Raw genomic sequence first — 15,807 nt, 5'->3', positions numbered from 1 at the left:
TAAATGACCAATGTAAACTAAACATGTAATAACTTAGTAAGAACTCCAAAGGAAATAATTAACTCAATAAATTGAATAACACAATCACATAATTCAATCAAATTAACATAAAATTAATATATATAATATTCTCAATATCTTTTATCATTAATGGTTTTCAATACTTCTCTGAATCAAAGCACTTGGAAATGTCTCTTTCACTCTAGAAAGATTTCAGTTATATCGGTCCTTAGAGCTATGCCACACTCTAAAGAACTTGTGTTAAAACAGAGCATGTGTCTACTCACACCCAAGCCCTGGCTAAGATAATCCTAGGTTTTCATTGTACCCCAAATTGGAGACATCTTGTGTGCCCCCTTCTCCAAATGCCCATAGCCCACCAAATCATCTTCTTCCTTGAGTGATCTCCATGCCCATTTCCAAGTCTTACATAATAGAATCTATAGGGGGTCCTTACCTAGAGGAAGTGCAAAACGGTCAAAAAACGATGACCTAAAGCTTCAAAAACAGAAAACAGTCAATAGATCTGGGCAACAATTAATGACCAAAAGTTAACAATCTGCCACAGCTACCTATTCTGCACCTAGGAGCCTCTCTCCAGCTAACCATATCCTGCAGTGTCACCTCGTCCTTATCACCCAGACCAGTTGTGGAAGCAACACTTGCACAAGACTCATTCAAAGATGGGAATTTCCACATCGTTGAAGATCTCAACCAGCTTACCAGAGTCCAAGGACGGCAAAGTGTAGGTACATTAGACTCCCAAGTGCCAATGGGAATGGGTCATCATCAGATCGGTGCTGTAGGCTTTCAATTCATGTAGTTTCCTATGCACAGTAAGTGTATACTGCCATGGTTTGTTTGAGTTATTAATACTTCTATTTCATATGTTTATTTGTCAACCTTTAGATCGTGCAAGTTGGCCACTTGCTTCTACACAAATTGATGTGTTATCGGGCTGGATATTCCAATGATTCACTAACACATTTTTACTTTTCCATATATGTGGTTCCTAATTTTTATGCCATTGAAACAACAATCTAAGGCTGCAAATTGATGCTTCTGCTGCTCTATTGTCTCCTTAGATGTCTTATATTGATTATTGTAATTACACACATGGTCACAGAGATGTTATTTTCACTACGTATCATATTCTGTTTCCCTTTTTCTGCTTCTACCAACACCTGACTATTCTCCACTCATGATCATAATAGTGCAACAACAGCAATCTATTTTTCTAACTTACGTGATATAATTTTTTTACCATCCTGAAGAAGTGCTATTCTTATAATCAATTGAACATTTCTTGTGCTTCTTTAGTAATTGGGATGTTGAAATTGTTGCATGGAATAGAACTATGTAAATAATTAACTACATTACCCGGGGACGCATCCCCGGGCTAAAATCCCCCGTCCCTGTACTGGGGACGTTTTGGGGACCACCGTCCCCAAAATTGCAAAATCTATGGGAAACGTCCTGGAAACTTGGGGATGGCAGTGATTCTCAAAGGGGACGTCCCCCAATCCTCAATATGGTTGGAGACGTCTATGATGTCCCCTAACCATCCCCCTTTCCCAGCACATTTAAAAACATAAAAAAGACTCAAATGCTCAAAAAAATTATTTTTTAAATTTATTATAGATGTGTAAAACTGAATTTTCATTAATATGACTGGCAAACATGTCTAAATCACTTCCAAAAGCACTTAGAAATAATGAGCAGCAGCCTGGTAATAAATTTCACAAACACTTAGAACTCAATAGTGCGTAAAAAAGTGGTTGCAGGTCTGCAATATTGGACTTTCCACCGATATGAAAGGTACACAGGTCTGAATCATAGCCAAAAGCACTCAGAAATATGAATAACAGCTTGGTAATGAACTTCACAAACACCCAAAACTTTGTAGTGCATAAAGAAGTGGTTGTAGGTCATAATTGTAATGGAAGACTATCAAAGTATACTCCAACCAGAAAGAAACAATGAACTACGTGCAAACAAGTGCTAGCATATTGACAATGAATTCTGAATGCATATTGAGTTTTGACAATGAATTTTGAATTATGAATGCATTTTGAGTATTTACAATGAATTTTGAACACAAATGTGGTATGTTAAGGTTCTATAATATATATATACCTGTTTTATCCATGTTTTCATATGAATATAATGTATATATACATGCTTTATCTATTTTTCATATGAACATTTAAAATTTCCCTATATATTTTAAATATTCCTTATATTTTATATAGCCGTCCCCTTTGCCGTCCCCCTGCCATCCCTAAAACTGGCAAAAAAATTGCCTTCCCGGAAACTCCTCCCGCCGTCCCCCGCTGCCCCCTGCCGTCCCCATCGTAGAAACTCGGGGTAACATAGTAAATAAATGAAAATCCACATAGATTTTTCTCAAGAAACTCAATGTGGGAAAACTGAAGAGTAGGAAGGCTTTTTCTTCTCTTGCCAATATCTCCTTTGCAATGTTAGAAGCTTAACACCTTCTCAAGGTCTTCAAGGGCACCCGTAGAATATTAACAATATCCTAACACTTGTAATACTCTTCAACTTGCTTCCACGCCCACTCTTGTAGTGCATGCACATGCTACAACTCCTCACACCACTCAAACAAGACTGAGGGAATGAATGTGATTACTGTTCAATCCAATTCCAATCATCAAGTGGCTACAATGACCCATCAAGGGTGTACATATAACAACTAAACAAGAAAGGCTCAAACAAGAAGCCCATGCTTAAGAACATTAAGAGGCAACATTTGTAGACACTACTCTTCTTTTTTTTGTCTGACAGGAAAATCGCCACATACATCAGGGAAAAAGCACCATGAAACACTCATAACTGCTGCCCTGCTAGTTCTTACAGTTTGTTGTGGATGAAACTATTCTCTGTTCTATACTTCTTTCTTTTATACTCTGTTTTATATTATTATTTTGAATAACCTATTTACACTGTTTTACTCGAAGGTGCTGGGATGACCTCAAAACCATCAATACCTTTATGGACCTCTGTACAAACTCGTGTTCTTAATTCTACTTCTTGCTAAAACTCGTTGTGATAGTAAGTGTGTTTCAAGTGATATATTTAGTCATTTTTTGACTTATCAACAAAAATGGTGCCCCTTTAAGCTAATCTCAAACAACTTCTAATTATCCTATTTAGAGCATATATGAGATTAATGTCCTTTACACACAGTTGGATCTGAAGGTTCCCCTCAACTGATTGCAACATAAATCCATTCAATCAAATTATATCAGTTTTAATTTTAAAATATCTTTCCTAGCTAGTGTAGAGGGACAATATTAATCACATTTTTTTTGAAGCCACAGCCATCATGGCATTTATAGCAAGCTTCTTTGTACCTTGTTCCTGTCTATGCAAAATATGTTTTGAGAACTGGGTAAGTGTCTTTGTCATCTGGTACTACTTTAAGGATGCATACTGTAGTTCTAAATTATGACCTTTTTTATATAGCTTTGAGGGTGATGGAATAATTATTTAACTATTTTCATTTTTGCATTATGCTTTCCAGGTACATACTTTTTTTTTTTGCTTTCAAATTAAATGCTATTTTTCTTCTTTCAAATTCAATATCTTTTATGCAGTGGTAGAATATATTGTATGGCTTCTCATTTTGATGCCAAAAAGAAGTTGTGAATGTTCTTTTATAGTATTAGTAATATAAAGCTAATTCAAATGCACTATACAGAAAATGCCGAGCACACACCTTTTTCCCGCCTTGCAGCAGGGGCTTGTGCTGGAATAATTGCAATGTCTGCTACTTACCCAATGGACATGGTTCGTGGGAGACTGACTGTTCAGGTATATCAAACATATAAAAGTTACTTTCAGATTTTCTTTGGGGTTTTATGTTGACATTTTGAAATTTAAATGCTTGTGAACTCGTGAATTGGTGTCTTTCTAGCTGCTAGGTGGTAGTATTAATATGTTTTCAACAGATTCTATTTACATATTAATTGTCATCTGGACTGCAGACAGAAGACTCTCCTAACAAGTATCGTGGTATGGTCCATGGATTGTCAACTATTATTCGCGAGGAAGGCCCGAAGGCAGTATATAAAGGCTGGTTACCATCAGTTATTGGAGTGGTAAGCTTAAGTAACTTGAAAACTTTTGTTTCCTAGTATATTACAATTACACGTTTCTTGAATTTCTTGGCAAATTAAATGATACACTCATATTTAGGGTGTATTCTGTTTTCAACAGTTGTGCAAATTCTCTATGCAGTTTTTTCTTAGTATGCATTTTGTTTACAATTATACTTGTTTTTCCTGAGGTTTGATTCTAAGCATCATAAATTTAGATGGAATCCAAAACAATTCCAGGCCATTGTCATGAGTTTGTGATTTAGGTCTATTATGAAGTATGTATGGTAGGATTTTAAGAGAATGCCAAATATCCAATGCATTAGAAAATAACCATGGGGTTGCTTTGTAGGAAGAATGACAATGGTTGTATAATCCAATAAGTGATTTGTGCATAGACGATCATTTGACTTGAACTGGTCTGATGGAGAAATAAAGATTAATGGACTAACTGAAAATTTAGATGGAATCGAAAACAGTTGTAGACCATTCCTCTGATTTCTTGATTGAGGTCTAACAATGTCTTCTTGATTGAGGTCTAACAATGTTACAAGACTTGGACTCGCCTCAAACTTAGCAAGCTGACTTTTGACTCAGACTTGGACTCGACACCTAGACTTGGTGCAGACTCGGCAAATGAAAAACCCAAGAAATTTAAAGACACAATAATCTCATCAAATAGAAGCTACTTTTGAAAGATCCTTGATGGATCTCTTTTACCAATCTGCTGTAATTTTTATTTATTTAAATTGATTTTTCCTGCTTATTAATATTTTCTTTCAGAAATAGACAGAAGTTGCAGAAGGGTTGAATTCTTTTTGTATTTTGATGATTTTTCAACAAGTAAATAATGAAGTACAAGTACATGAACAAAGTACTGAAAATGAAGTTCATATACAGCCAAAACAAATTCGATTCAAGGCAGATTTCTGAATATAAAATCAAATATTTGACCAGATGAAGATTTCCAATATTTCAGAAAGATTACAATCAGGAATAATTCCAACCTGGATGCTGAAAGAGTAACATAACCAGGAATGAAGCTGTGGCAAGATTCCAGCCCTCCAAGTGCTGCACGTGGGAAGGAAAGTGGCTGCCAGGTACAGCCGTACGACTGCCAAGTACACCCAACTGTTTAGAAACCCCAAACCCCACGCTGAACTCTGTCAGAATCACTGAACCTCCAGAAAGAATGCCGTACAATCTCCAAGATGCTAATAGCTGCAAACAAATCCAAACCACTGTATTGGGGGCTACGTCCCAAACAGGCAAGGCATTGGGGTTGGCGTCCCAGATGCTGAAAAGCTCTTCCAGAGCCAAATCTCAAATCCAAGATGTAAAATGTGTAAAAGATACCAAGAATTAGGTCTCAACTTCCTTATAACACCTTCCCACTTAGCTCGAACCCTAAAAGTGACTGAATGTGGCGTTTAGGATTAAAATGTTATATTTCTCATTTTAAGTTGCCAATTGCATAGAAAAATGACCCTTTTTCAAATATAAAGAAATCCGTTCACTGAAAGGATCCGAGTCAAAAGAGAAATATTTAGAAAAGTCCAAGACCTTTCCAACGAGCTATTACACCAAGGGATACGCATCCAGATGAGGCCAAAAACCCCTTATTATACCAAAATGGCTATAAACATAGCCTTATTTAAATAATAAACGCCAACTTAGGAAATATTAAAAATATAACCCAAATAGCTGCAAAATGCTCAAATGACACCACAAACCAGAAAGTCAACCTGCCACCTGTCCGTGACTGAAGTTGGAAATCAAGGATCCACTAGCAATCTCATCCCTAAAATCTAGGGATGCTCCTAGAAACTAGGAATCAAACCCAAATCCTCTGAAACTGAACCCAAGGAATAATCTCAAGGAGACCCAACCCTGGGTATGGTCATAACCTCCTAAATAGTAGGGATTTCCTCCATAAACGTAGGAACTGCCTCCTAAAAATAAGTAACTGCTCCAAACTGATCAACTACTGCCAAAACACCAAGTCCCAAACACTGTATAACCACACTGAGTCTCTATCCATCACTGTCGGCCTACAAGACCCCATAATTAATAGAATATTAAAATAATGTTAATTTTAGTATTAATGCTCAATAGTGTATATTCTATTTTAGTTAGATCGTCTTCGATCTTCTCAGCAATTTCTTATTAGAAACTTGCTATTCTTGTAAATATTCTTGTATTATTTATGAGCGTCTTGCTCATTCTGTTAATGAATCAATTCTTTGAAATCCATATGCTTCTGCATTTGTTTTATGGTATCAGAGCTTGGTTCCTTAAAAATTCGAATTTTTTTAAAGCAAAAAAAAAAGTTCAGTGTGAATTTTTTAGTTCTATTGTTTTGAAAAAAAAAATCGAAGGATTTTTTTCTTGTTCGGATTTTCGGTTGGCGCGTTTTCCAGGCGCCTGCGTTTGTTGTGTAAGAAAATCGCGATTTTCATCCTTCGCTGCGCGACTTCGTCTTCTGTGCCTGTGAGTGTGGGTTTATTAGTGATTGCGATTTCTTTTTGGCGGTCTGTCTATCTTTGTCCGCGCGATTTTTTTCCATCCGCGCGCGACGTAAGATCCACTCGCGTCCTGTTGTTGGCCCACGCGGGATTTGTTTTGGCCCGCCAAACCTCCTGTTGCTGGTCCGCGCGATAACCATTTCTGCTCGTGCTTCCCTCGGTGGCCCACGCGCGAACTTCACAGCGCGCGTTTTCCGACGCGCGAACTTCACAGAGCGTGTTTTCTGCATAATTTGCTCAGGAACCTCTGCAAAACTTTCTGTGAATTCCATGGCTCCCATGACCTTCGGAATTTTTTTTCGATTAAGGTGTTTATCTTCCAATTTCCATCGAAAATAAATTTTTCTTGCAGATTCTTGCTGGGTTTTTTGAAACCTAATATGGGTAGTTGCTCGATTTTTCTGGGCGCCTCGATTTTCGTGCCTCGGTTTTCGAGCTCGCAGATCTAGATTCTGACAGCAGATTCCTTTTGGGTTTTTCGCACGAATTTCTGGGTTGTCTTTGGATTTTGTTGGGTTAGTCGGGAATTTTTTTTGGGAAACGTGCAAATGGCTTATCTAACCAACCTGATGTTAGAAGGCAGTCAACGCTTTAATGGCAACAATTACAACATCTGGAAACAACGTATGTTGACCATTTTTGAATATAGGCGTCTTGAACAACTTGTTTTGGGAAAAGAGCTCAGTCCTGGTACACCTAGTGCAGATCAAGATAAGTTTGATGAACGCAATCGGGAGGCAGTTATGCTTCTCAAACTCTCAGTGACTGATGATCAGTTACCGCAGATTCCTTCCGGCAAGACAGCTTCTGACATCTGGAAGCATCTGAAGGAATTGCATGAGACATCCGATAAGAGGCGAGCATTCTTGTTAAAGAATCAGCTGTTCTCCATTATGATGGACGAACGTATGTCCTTACAGGAACACCTCACGAGGATTAAGGACATTCGAGATCAGCTCGAAGCTATTGGTCGGACTATGGAGGAAGAAGACATGGTAGTAATCACTCTGAAAAGTCTTCCGAAATCGTATGAACACTTCATTGAGACCCTCAATATTACTTCCACTAATGTTGATCTGAAGTTTTCAGAATTGTGTACCAAACTTCTACAGCAGGATCGCTGGAAACAATAGTTTGGTAGTGGTACTACATCAGCCTCCTCGGAAAATGCCTTCATAGCCCAATCCTTTCACAAGGATAAAGGCAAATTTCAGTCCTCTTAGTCTTCTCAGCAGAAAGGCTCTTCTCAGACACAGGATGGAGCTAAGAAGAAGAATGTGCAGTGCAATTACTGTCACAAGTACGGCCATATGAAGAAAGATTGCCGTCAGAGGCTCGCTTCTGAACAAAAGAAGTAGGGAGGGTCACACCAGAAGGCGCATGTTGCTGAACATTCCGAGCAGAAGGAGTTTGCCTTTTATGCCTTTATGGCTAAGAGGTCTTCAGATCATGCCAGGTCTTCTGCTTGGTACATCGACTCTGGTGCATCACGTCACTTTTCTCATTGGCGTGACTGGTTTACAGACTTCTCACCTTTCAGTGATTCCGTTGTATTTGGCGGAGGTGAGGAGTATACAGTTGTTGGCAGAGGCATTGTTCAGATACAGTCTGGTGGCAGGACTCTCCTTTTTCTAAATGTGTACTATGTTCTTGGAATGGAACTTAATCTACTCTCTGTCAGCCAGATTATGAGGAATTCTCCTCAGCTAGATGTGGTGTTCAGTGCTCACAAGTGTTCCATCATTGATCGGGAGACTCGTCTTATTGTTGCTGTTGGTCTAGAAGATCATGGCCTATATAGGCTTCTTGACACTGGTGATTCTCCTGAAGTGGCTCTGGCAGCTCGTGTTTCTCCTTTCAGCACTTTGTGGCATCAGAGATATGGACATCTCAACATTCAGTATCTCTCTCAACTATCTCGAGAGGGACTTGTTTCAGGGTTACCTGATATTCAGACTCAGCATCTTGGAGTATGTGGCGCCTGTCAAGCTGGCAAACAGCATCGGACTTCATTCACACATGGAAAGTCTTGGCGCGCATCTAAGGTACTTCAATTACTTCATGCTGATATTTGTGGTCCTATGAATACATCTTCTGTTACCGGTTGCAAATATTTTTTGCTTATTGTAGATGATTTTAGTAGAAAGATGTGGGTGTACTTTCTTAAACACAAATCAGATGTATTTAGTATCTTTCAGAAGTTTAAGTCCTTTGTTGAAAAAGAGTCTGGATGTAGCATCATTACTCTTAGGACAGATAACGGGGGGGAATTTTGTTCTTCTGCATTCTCCAACTTCTGTGATACCCATGGCATCAAACGCCAATTGACTACACCCTACACTCCTCAGCAAAACAGTGTTGTCGAGCGTCGCAATCGTACGGTTGTTGAGATGGCTCGCTCCATGTTACAACACAGGAGTGTTCCGAATAAGTATTGGGCTGAAGCAGTGTTTACTGCTGTCTACCTTCTTAACCGTTCCCCTACTCAGGTTGTTAAGGGGAAGACTCCAGAAGAGGTTTGGTCTGGTCGGAAGCCTAAGATCAGCCACCTGAAGGTTTTTGGCTCTGTTGCCTATGTTTGGATTCCAGATGCCAAGCACTCCAAGTTGGATTCCAAAAGTCAGAAACTCATGATGACAGGATACAGTGATCACCATAAGGCCTATAGACTGATAGATATAGACACTGAACGTCTTATCTTCAGTCGTGATGTTGTATTTGATGAAGATAGAGGATTCTTTCAGTCCCCTTCTCTTGAGCAGAGTTCTGAGGATCAACCTCACAGTGTTCTTATTCCATTAGGTTCTCCTGATGGGAGGGATGATGCAGAATCTATTTTCGATGATGCACTACCTGAGTTCCCTCCGGAGAATAATCCTCCTCCTGCTGCTCCTGTTCCTGATCCTGAGGCTCTTCCAGCTCCTCCAGATGTTAGCACTTCTACTCTCCGGCCTAAATGGTGGGTCAAGACCATTGGTGATCTCAGGGATACTGAGCTCATTGAGGGTAGAACCTCCCGTAATAAGAGCAAACAACAGCATACAGTCAATTTTGCTCTCATGGCTAACATACACAGTGTTTTTGAGCCTCAGACATACTCAGAGGCTAAAGGTATACCTGAGTGGGAACAGGCAATGGAAGCTGAGTTCCAGAGTCTTCAGAAGAATCACACTTGGGCCCTTTCTGATCTTCCTTCAAGGAAGAAGCCCATTAGTTGCAAATGGGTGTACAAAGTAAAATACAAAGCTGATGGAACCCTAGACAAGTATAAGGCTCGTCTTGTTGCTTGTGGGTTCTCACAGAAAGAAGGCATTGACTACGAGGAGACTTTTGCTCCTACAGCCAAAATGAGTACCATACGGCTCGTTCTTGCCTTGGCAGCCCAGTTCAGTTGGAAAGTCCATCAGATGGACGTCAAGAGTGCTTTTTTGAATGGTGACTTACAGGAAGAAGTCTACATGATGCAACCCCCAGGATTCAAGGTTGCTGGTCAAGAACAGAAGGTCTGTAGACTAGTCAAAGCACTCTATGGTCTGAAACAAGCTCCTCGGGCTTGGTACATGAAAATTGATAAGTACCTGACAGATCATGGTTTTCAGTGGAGTCCATCCGATGCAAACCTGTATATCAAGCATACTAGTAATGACATTCTGTTTGTGGTTGTCTATGTGGATGACTTAATCATTACTAGCAGTTCAGCACATTTGATCACTGGGATCAAATAGGATTTGTGCCACACCTTTGATATGACAGATTTGGGACTTCTACATTACTGCGTAGGAGTTGAAGTCTGACAGACTAAGAACAGTATCTTTCTCTCTCAGTCCAAGTATGCCAGAAGTCTTGTGGACAAGTTCAAAATGTAGGACTGCAAACTTGCCTCTACTCCTATGGAACCCGGGCTCAAACTTTCAGCTCAGTCATCTTCACCAGTTGTGGATGAATCTTTGTTCAGGCAACTAGTGCGCAGCCTCATCTATCTTACTGCCACTAGACCTGACATCAGTTTTGCAGTGAGCTACATTTCACGCTTCATGACAGCTCCCAAGGCTGATCATTGGATAGCAGCGAAGCGTGTGCTGCGTTATGTGAGTGGCACTCCTGATTATGGACTTCTATACACTCGGAGTTCTGATCCTATACTCAGTGGCTACACAGATTTTGACTGGGCAGGTTCGGTTGATGACCGTAAGTCTACAACAGGGTATGTGTTTAGTTTGGGATCTGGTGTTGTCACATGGACTAGTAAGAAGCAGCAGGCAGTGGCTCTCTCCTCGACAAAAGCAGAGTATCGGGGAGCAGTTAAGGCATCTTGTGAGGCGGTTTGGCTTCGACGAATGCTTGCGGATATGCATGTCTCCCAGGCAGGTCCTACTCCCTTGTTCTGTGATAATCAGGGAGTGCTCAAACTCGCCAAGAATCCAGTCTTCCATGAAAGAACCAAGCATGTGGAAACTCATTGTCACTATATTCGACAGCTGGTTGAAGACGGATCCATCCAGTTGCTGTATGTTCCTACCTCGGAGCAGCCAACAGACATCTTCACCAAGCCCCTTGGTCCTGATAAATTTGTAAAATTCAGGGGGTCTATAGGTGTAGTTAATAGATTGAGCATTAAGGGAGGGTAATAGAATATTAAAATAATGTTAATTTTAGTATTAATGCTCAATAGTGTATATTCTATTTTAGTTAGATCGTCTTCGATCTTCTCAGCAGTTTCTTATTAGAAACTTGCTATTCTTGTAAATATTCTTGTATTATTTATGAGCGTCTTGCTCATTCTGTTAATGAATCAATTCTTTGAAATCCATATGCTTCTGCATTTGTTTTAATAATAAGCTGACTCACATGTCTTTGCTAGACAGAGCTAAAGAGGGGACATGACAGTCCTCCCCTCTCGGAGATGCTTGCCCACAAGCAACTATAATGCTAGATGTTGTAAAATGGCCTCACCCTCCCAAGTGGCATCCTCTATGGGAAGATCTCTCCAACGTACCAAATACTCGTGAATCTCAACCGTTGTTCCCTCACCTCAAGAATCTCCTCAGGAACCAAAGTCAATTTACCTTCTTCATCCATGGGAGGCAAATCGGGTGAAACTGTAATATGCTGTCCAAGGGCCTTTTTCAGGGAAGATACATGAAACACATTATGAATTTTACTGCCTAGTGGTAACTCAATCTCATAAGCAACCTTTCCAACTCGCCTGAGTACCCTGAATGGTCCATAAAAACGTGGTTTGAGCTTCTTAGCTCCCCCCCCCTTTAAGGGTGCTTTGCCAGTATGGCTGTAAGCGCAAGAAAACCATGTCATCCACCTCAAATGCTCTCTCAACCCTATGCCGATCAGCATATATCTTTTGCTGATTCTGTGCATGCTGTAAATTCTCCCTGAGAGATCTCATGATATCCTGGTTCTCCTGTAACCAATCCTGAGCCAAAGGAACTCTACTGTCACTCAGAGCTAAATCACTGAAGGATAATGCCTCGTAGCCGTAGAGAGCTCTGAAAGGCGTCATACCAATGGACATATGGTGCGTAGTATTATAACAATACTCGCCCAAATGCAACCAACGTACCCATGCCTTCTGCTGCTCTGACACATAATTACGCAAATATCCCTCAACCCACTTATTAACTATTTCAGTCTGTCCATCTGTTTGAGGGTGGTAACTAGTACTAGGTGTCAACTCAGTGCCTGCTAGCTTGAAAAGTTCCTGCCAAAAGGAACTCATGAATTTGCTGTCCCTGTCACTCACTATGGTCTTGGGAAGGCCATGGAGTCTAAACACCTCTTTGAAAAATAGCTCAGCCACCTGAGATGCTGTAAAATCAACTGCGATGGGAAAGAAGTGGGCATATTTTGTTAGCCTATCCACGACCACATAGATACAATCCTTCCCTTGCACCCGAGGAAGACCTGTAATGAAGTCCATAGAAATCCCAGTCCACTTTTGTTCCGGTATAGGCAAGGGCTGTAACAACCCAACAGGATAAGTATGCTCCGACTTGTTCTGCTGACAAGTCATACACTCACGGACATGCCGCACAACATCATCTTTGAGACCCTTCCAAGAGAATCTCTCTCGAACCGCTTTGTAAGTCTTAACATACCCTGGATGTCCTGCTGTAGTAGTATCATGGAAAGCATGCAAAATTTGTTCCTTCAACTGTGAACCCAGAACAAGATAAACCCTGCCCTTGTAATAGATAATATCATCTACCACACCGTATCTATCATCCACTATCAAACCATCCATGACCTCACAAGCATGCTGATTTTTGGAATACTCAACCAAAAGTTGAGCCTTCCAATCTGCTGAAATCTCGCTCAATGAACATAGGGCAGCAAGTGAGGGTTTCCTAGAGAGTGCATCAGCCACAATATTATTCTTCCCCTTTATGAATTCGATATCGAAATCATAAGCCTGAATCTTGCTCACCCATTTTTGCTGTCGATCATTGAGCTCTATCTGATCTAGGAAATATTTCAAACTGTTGTGGTCGGTTCTTACCACAAATTTGCTGCCAACACGATACTGTCTGAATTTGGCTAAAGCATGCATAATAGCCAACATTTCCTTATCATAGGTAGAGTACAACCTCTCATTATCTCGCAGCTTCTGGCTCTCATAGGCAATGGGATGTCTGTTCTGCATCAACACAGCTCCAATGCCCAGACCTGAAGCATCACACTCTAGGACAAATGGCTGCAAGAAATCAGGTAATGCCAAAACTGGACAAGTGCTCATAACCTCCTTGAGTCTATCAAAGACTCCCTGTGCCTGTTCTGTCCATCTGAACGCCCCTTTCTTTGTGAGGTCTGTCAAAGGTGCTGCCAACTGAGAGAAACCTCTCACAAATCTTCTGTAATAAGCACATAAACCAAGGAACCCATGTAACTCAGTAATGTTCTGAGGGCGGGGCCAATCCCGAATCGCCTGAATCTTCTCCTCATGCACCTTCACCCCATCAGCACTGATCACAGGGCCCAAATATAAAACTTCCCTAAGTCCAAACTCACATTTGGATAACTTGGCAAATAGAGCTTGGCTCTCCATAATGCTAAGCACCTCCTCAACATGTATGAGATGGTCCTCCCAAGTACGACTGTAAATCAATATGTCGTCAAAGAACACTAGAACCGACTTCCTCAATTGCTTGTTGAAGATATGGTTCATACAAGACTGAAAAGTGGCCAGTGCATTGGTAAGGCCAAAAGGCATTGCCAGAAACTCATAGTGCCCATAGTGACAACGAAAGGCAGTCTTGTGTACATCCTCTGCTCGTACACGTATCTGATGGTAACCTGAACGAAGATCAATCTTAGAGAAGTAGATAGCTCCATGAAGCTCATCCAACAACTCATCAATGCGTGGAATAGGGTATCTGTTCTTGATTGTCTTCTTGTTCAAGGCTCTGTAATCTATACACATCCGTAGAGTCCCATCCTTCTTCTTAACAAGCACTACAGAAGAAGCAAAGGGGCTAGAACTAGGCCGAATGAAACCCATATCCAACAACTCATGAATAGTCTTCTCAATTTCATCCTTATAGGCTCTAGGATGACGATATGGGGTAGTAATCACTGGCTTCGCTCCATCCTCCATCTCTATACCATGCTCAAAACCTCTATCTGGAGGCACTCCAGAAGGTATGTCACCAAATACTCTCCCATGATGGTCCATCACTGACTGAATATCAACATGAAATACCCTGCCATCCTGAGGTGTAGGTGTTTTGGACTTCACCAAACAGTGTGTAGCCCAAATCACATCATTATGTCTAATAATAGTCTCCATCCTGCGAGAAGACACCTCCTTAGGTCCACCATCTGAAGCTGCCCTCAAGATAGTCTTCTTCCCCCCAGAAAGGAACTCTAACTGCATATGGTGGTGATCAATAATGTAACGCTCAATACCCTGTAACCACCGCATGCCCAAGACCACATCATAATCCTCTAATGGAAGCACATAAAAATCATCGGTTAGAGTATAATCCCCCATCTGAATACTAAGCTGTGGAATCTGTTTAGTACAGCCCAAAATTGCACCATTTGCCACCTTCACTCCAAAACCACCAAACTCCTCATACTGTAATCCACGCCTCTCCACTAACTTTTGATCAATAAAGTTATGCGTGGCACCTGTGTCTACCAAGCTCATGACCTCCTTGCCCTTCAGTGTACCTTTCAACCGAAAGGCATGAAATTTAGGATAACTGGAGAGGGTAGCCATAGTTACTTTGGTTGTCGCCAAAGGCTCAGGGGTATCTAACTCCAACTGTGTCTGCACCTGCTCAACATCCTCCATGCTATCCTCAGTGTCAGTGTCGGGTACCTCCTCATCCCCTAACTCAGATGTCACCTCAATCAAATGAACCTTTCCTTTACCCATACAACGGTGTCCTGGTTCCCAAGTTTCCTTGCAGGAAAAGCATAATTTTTTTCTTAATTTGTTCCTCGTCTCTTGATTCATCCAAGGGGGTCTAGATGATGACCCTCCTTTATTCTGTGAAGTATTGGCCTTCTATGCAGGCCGAGAGTCCTTGAATGACTTCTTATCTGCCTGATAAGAAGTGGGAACGGTATCCAGTCTCAATGTCACATCAATGGCCTCCTTAAGAGTGGTCGGCTGGATAGCACGTACCAATCCCTTAAGTCTATCTTGCAATCCCTCAATAAATAACATCACACTCCGCCTCTGGGGCATATCAGGTACCATAACCGCAATACGCTGGAACTCATTAATATAAGCTTCTGCATGCCCAGTCTGTCTAAGGTGTGCCAACTCTCTATAGTAGAGCTTTGTATCCTTACGGTCAAACCGTGTAATGAGTCGTTCAGTGAACTCGGCATAGGAACGTACCAAGGCGTGATCCTGGGTGACCAATCCATGGTGCCACCAATCATAGGCAATCCCATCTAAATGCAACACAACAAACTGAATAGGCATGGGCCTCAAGGATAGATATATGTCTAGCTTGTGCACCCAAGCTCGTGCACTCGTATCACCAGAGCCATCATATGTAGCCAATGTGATCTTCCGAGTAGCTCTATTGAGGTCATAGTTCTGCTGCTGTGGTGGTCTATAACCACGATCTCCTCTGAACCTAGTTGTATCTCTACGCTGTGCACAATACTGGGGAAGAGGGAAAACATCCCTA

General features: G+C 41.1%; 1 protein-coding gene across 2 annotated transcripts in view; it reads left to right on the top strand.

Moving 5' to 3' along the window:
- The window catches only part of LOC131055013 (mitochondrial adenine nucleotide transporter ADNT1), an 89,306-nt gene that overhangs the window by 55,583 nt on the left and 17,916 nt on the right, over positions 1–15,807 (top strand). For both annotated transcript variants that reach the window (XM_057989615.2, XM_057989614.2), the window contains exons 5-6: positions 3,722–3,834; positions 4,008–4,121. In XM_057989615.2, coding sequence (XP_057845598.2) covers positions 3,722–3,834; positions 4,008–4,121 — 227 coding nt within the window. The remainder of the gene's footprint in view (positions 1–3,721; positions 3,835–4,007; positions 4,122–15,807) is intronic.

Source organism: Cryptomeria japonica, chromosome 6, assembly GCF_030272615.1.
Source record: "Cryptomeria japonica chromosome 6, Sugi_1.0, whole genome shotgun sequence".
Taxonomy (NCBI): domain Eukaryota; kingdom Viridiplantae; phylum Streptophyta; class Pinopsida; order Cupressales; family Cupressaceae; genus Cryptomeria; species Cryptomeria japonica.
Note: the sequence above shows the minus strand (reverse complement) of the source record. Positions and strands in the feature narration are given on the sequence as shown.